Source organism: Condylura cristata, unplaced genomic scaffold, assembly GCF_000260355.1.
Source record: "Condylura cristata isolate star-nosed mole 26May11 unplaced genomic scaffold, ConCri1.0 scaffold00006, whole genome shotgun sequence".
Lineage (NCBI taxonomy): Eukaryota > Metazoa > Chordata > Mammalia > Eulipotyphla > Talpidae > Condylura > Condylura cristata.
In genome coordinates, this window is record NW_004567107.1 from 65,797,855 (window position 1) to 65,802,744 (window position 4,890).

General features: G+C 38.8%; 1 protein-coding gene across 1 annotated transcript in view; it reads right to left on the minus strand.

Moving 5' to 3' along the window:
- Positions 1-1,422: 1,422 nt before the first annotated feature.
- The window catches only part of ISCA1 (iron-sulfur cluster assembly 1), a 14,427-nt gene continuing 10,959 nt past the window's right edge, over positions 1,423-4,890 (minus strand). The window contains exons 4-5 of the mRNA XM_012721266.1: positions 4,580-4,685; positions 1,423-3,072 (exon numbers count right to left, since the gene is read on the minus strand). Of these exons, the coding sequence (XP_012576720.1) occupies positions 2,924-3,072; positions 4,580-4,685 (255 nt within the window). The 3' untranslated portion in view covers positions 1,423-2,923. The remainder of the gene's footprint in view (positions 3,073-4,579; positions 4,686-4,890) is intronic.

The following is a 4,890-nucleotide window of genomic DNA, read 5'->3' on the forward strand; positions in this document are numbered from 1 at the left end:
CCTCAGTGTAGCTTAAAGAACAGCAATATGAACTGCTCAGTATTTAGGTCACAGTCCCATACTGATAAAGATTTAAAATGTATCTACTCTGGGCCCTCCCTGGTGGCTCAGCGGGTTAAAGCACTGCACTGAGAATCTAAAGCCGCTTCCGCATGAGTTCAATTCCCGCCTGCCCCGGAGGTGACCACATGGTGTGGCAGACCTCTCCTGACCCGCCCGCTGCTCCCCTCAGCAGTGCACTTCGTCAATCTGCCTGTTCTGTTTCCCACTCTGTCTCTGGTGAAGCCTCTCACTGCTCCTGAGCCTCTGGCCTGTACCCCAGTTCTGTATGCACAAATAAATAAATCTTTAAAAAAAAAAATGTATCTACTCATCAGACACCAGAAGATTTTTTTCATGAGGTCCTAGAGCAAATTCAGAGACAGGAAGCAGAACGGGTGGTAGTGCGGGCTAAGGCTGAAGTGCCGATTCAATGTAGGAAGACAAACATTTCAGACAGGTGGTGGTGGTGATTGCCTAACAATGTGAATGTCCTTAGCGCATGAACATCCCTACTGTATGCTTAAAAAGTTATGCTAAGTTTCATGTTATGTGTAATTTATCCTAGAAAAAAAAATCTCAAAAATCATTATCTCCCATGAAAATCAAGACCCTAAGTCATCTGAAGTGGCCATTCAAAGAAAGCGTAGGGCTCCCTTTCTTTCATGTCCTCCAGAAATACCAGATTTCACATTTGATCTTTCTGTTTGAGAGGACTTTGGTTCAAGGACTGAAATGGCTCTTGAGTCCTCCGGGTCCCTCTTGGCTTTGCTGGCTAAAGCAGTGGTGGCTGAGATGCCCACTCACCCCCCCCCCCCCACTACTAAGGAAGCTAGTGATTGGGGATGGTGCTGGAGGTCCCTGTGACACGTTTAATACTTCAAAATACCTAAAGAAAGATCATATACAGCACTGACAGTTAAAACTACTCTGTGAACTATCTTGTCATCAAGTTGTCATTGTTCTGTCATCAAGCTGTGGCACCAAGGACATCTCGTGCTGACAGGAAGACGTGGACACCATGGTGGGTGTTTAGTAAAAAGAAAGTTAAGAGAATCAGGATTTCCCAGAGATAAGTTTGCTAACTCAAAGTGAAAGGCCTTGTTTGTATTATTGGGTTAACCTGGTCCTTATTTGTTACCTCCCAGTTTTTGAAAACCAAATCAATAGGATACACCTTCCCTGCCCGGGGCTGAGTGGCAGCAAGGGTCCAGTGGCACGGGTGCTGATGTGGAAGGGGTGAGTAAATGTGAGATCAGGTAAAGCACCTGTGGGAGCTTAAAGATTCTGAAATCTGAGTCAGGAAACCTTTACAGCAATTGTTAGCAGTTATACCAGCTACCATTCCCAACCCCTTCTCCTGAAAAGAAAAGGCAATTTTATGATCACAAATAGGGATTTTTTTTATTGACAACTCAAGTCTTTACACACATACAGTATTGCACAAATTATAAGTGGATTGACAATTAAGTTAATGATACAAAGTCAGGAGCATTTATGTAAAGCAACTGCTTCAGGCTGTGGTGCATTCTGTGCCAGGTACTTAAGTAAATATGTCAAAGGAATTCAAGTTACTTCAATTCATGAGAATCAGCTTCCAAAACAGCATGTATGCCATCTCACAGAATAGTTAAATCCAGGAAAATCAGTAACTAAATGACAAAATGAATATCATTAAAGAAAAGTTGGTGATAAAAAATGTCAAGTTAAAATATTAGGATTAAAAATTTTAGTGATTATATTTAGAAAGTGTGCAAACATTGGAATTTTTAAGAAAAGACCCCCATGTTCTGTTTTACCATTACTACTATATTCCAAACGAGTAATTCTGGGTTCTTCTCTAATTCCTCCCTGCTAGTAGAAACTACTCTTTCATAGTTTTAAAGAAACAAGACAGTAGTTTGCATAAATGGGTTTTAAAGTAAGATTCTCACTGAAAATAAACAAAACTAAATATGATCTCCCTTAATTTACAAAGAAACCTTACTAAAAAGCAGGCTGGACGAGGAAGTGAGACCACCGGTTTACTGCCCCTGACTGCCTCTGAGCTCACCTGTCACCCACAAGGAAGGGAGATGTGCAGCTCTGAGCTCTGCCCCTCCCCAAGCCTGCAAGGTGAGGGTGGACAAAAACCCTTCAGCTTTCCTGAGGTATTGGCTCCCCAGATATAAAACTGAAGGGTGGACAGATGGCTTTAATAGCCCTTCCCATAATAAGAACCCAAGTCAGTTTAAGATCCTATCTCTGAGTGGAATTGCAGGATGGCAAAAGAAATGGATTAAGTAACAGGTGGGTGAAATATTTACCTCTGATCCCTTCACTCAGCTCTGTGACACACCACATTTCCAAGATAGTATCCTAAACTTTCATCTAATGGCGGTACTCCTAAAGGCTGAGCAAATGAAGCGTCTGACAATGAAATTCTGGATTAAAAACCATAGAAAGCCCATGCTACGTTTGGGTAAAAAGACAATGTGCCATCTTGTCGCACCAGTCTTCTAGCAAGATGCACATTCAAGCCATTCAGAGCCAGTAAGTACATACCTAGTAAGAATCAAATAATTTCCTAAAATTCTTCCAGGAAAGCAACATTCACTAAACTGGCACTGACAGGAAGAATATCAGAGAGTTAAGTAAAGGGCAGAATACGAAAAATGACCCCCAAAGAGCAATGGTGTCTGTTTCTGTCCTCCAAAACAATTAAAAAAAAAAATCACTTTTTCTGGAATCTAACACACTGGCTTCATTTTCAAAATGCATCACTTTATTTTCCTTAAAAGGCAGCCATACATTATAAACTTTACGCATGTGACAGCCACATGAATTCTTCATTAAGTCCCAGGGCTTCCACCTTCCTGGGACTTACAGTAGAGCAGTCAGGGAGTCAAATGTTAAAGCTTTCTCCACAGCCACATGTTCCTTTGATGTTTGGGTTATTGAACACAAACTCACTGGATAATTTGTCTTCAACATAGTCCATTTCTGTTCCTAAAAGTGTTAGCTGTGCTTTCTTTTCGATGAACACTCTGACTCCTTGGGGAGAAGAAAACATGCCTTATAAAGTCTGCAAGCCCGACAGAACCTGCTGATCAAAGCACACGTAAACTTTAAATAGCAACTCCTAACAAGTCAGACAGGAAGCTTCTCAATCCGTCTCATTATTTCCTGGAAGGCCTTTAGTGCTCAGTTTCCTGTCTGTCCCTTTTCCCACACAATTTTGCCAAAAACAATTACTTTAGGTTGGATGGTTGTATACCAGCAAATTTCAAAGCAATTCTATGTAAAACTAGAATTTGCTTTTCACTATACTCTGTTTTCCAATTTATTACATGAAGAAAATGTGTGTATTTTCAGAGACTTTGTAAAGATGAAGTCACTGAAATTTATGAAAACCCTAAGATGTGTACATTCTGTACACATGCCACACTGGCAAAGTTATAGACACACCAACGGCTGGGATACAGTGGAATTGTTTAATAAGACCAGTCAGCAAAAGCAGTTCTGGTCCTCTCTTAATTTATGGGCAGGAAAACTGATAAAAATTAAGTAAGTAGAAGCTGGCATTTTTGAAAATATAATTAATTTAACAAAACTTTCTTTCATAAGTATAAGAAACTAAGTCATTACTTAAATATAAAAAAGAGTATATGTCATCTCATAGAATAATTAAGCCCAGGAAAATCAATAACTAAGTGACATACTAGATTTTTCCTTTAACAAAAAATTTAAGGCTTCTGTAGTGAATTAAACAAATAATGTATTAAGTGTTTTTACTGATTAGTAACTTCAGTTTAATGAATTGAATTCACAGCAGGAACCCACGAAAGCTAGCTAACAGCACACTGATGCACAAAGCCACCCCCATAAAACCTATGCACAATGGAGTTACCTGAAGTTGTAGTTTTATGTTTTATATTTTAAGTAAGTTTTATCAGATTCTTGGGTAGGGCAGAGAGCGCAGGCAAAATATAATTACTAAAGTACTGAGATTTTCAATGAAAATTAGAAATAAAGATTCCTCAAAAGCATAAGATGACATTACTTATTTAACATGGGTATTAAACTGCTGTTTTACACAACAGTGGTTGGTTCACTTTAAAATTTTGTCATCTTAAAACCAGTGTTTAACAATGATAATCAACATAATTGACAACCAACAACACAATGATGACCTCTTATAATTGAAACAAATAAACAAGTTTGTCCAATAATCTATTATTTTAGCCACTAACAATATAATCTATGTAGTAAACCTGATCCGACTTTTTATTAGGCCACTGAGTAGCTGTGTATCCTGAGGCAATATTTAACTTCTTGCCCCTGTTTCTTCACCTGCACAATGGCGAGAATAAAGTACCTTTCTCATTCTGCTGCTGTTTATCAATTAATGCAAGAATGTCCATCAAACATGTCTATCTTACAGGAAGTGTTGAATTTGCAATTCCCACTTTTATCACTATTATCATTACTTAATGAGTAATCACTACTTAACTATTTTAGGCAAAACTAAGTGTCCAGAAAAAGTCTGCTCAGAACTCACCATCTTGAACAACTTCTTCATCAGAATCTCCTTTTGTCTTTGTGTATTCCAGAGTATAAGAAAGACCATTACAGCCCCTGGTTCGTACACCAACTTTTACACCCACCTGTAAAAGGATTGCAAATATAACTGAAGTAGCTATAAAGTAGTTCTTACTAAACAATTATGTTGATATTTTTCATTTCCTCATGGGTACTAGACTTCTGGTTATAAAATGTCCCTTTAAGAAGTGTTAGGTGGGCCCTTCCTGGTGGCGCAGCGGGTTAAAGTACAGCACTAAGAAGCTTAAGCCACTTCCTCATGAGTTCGAT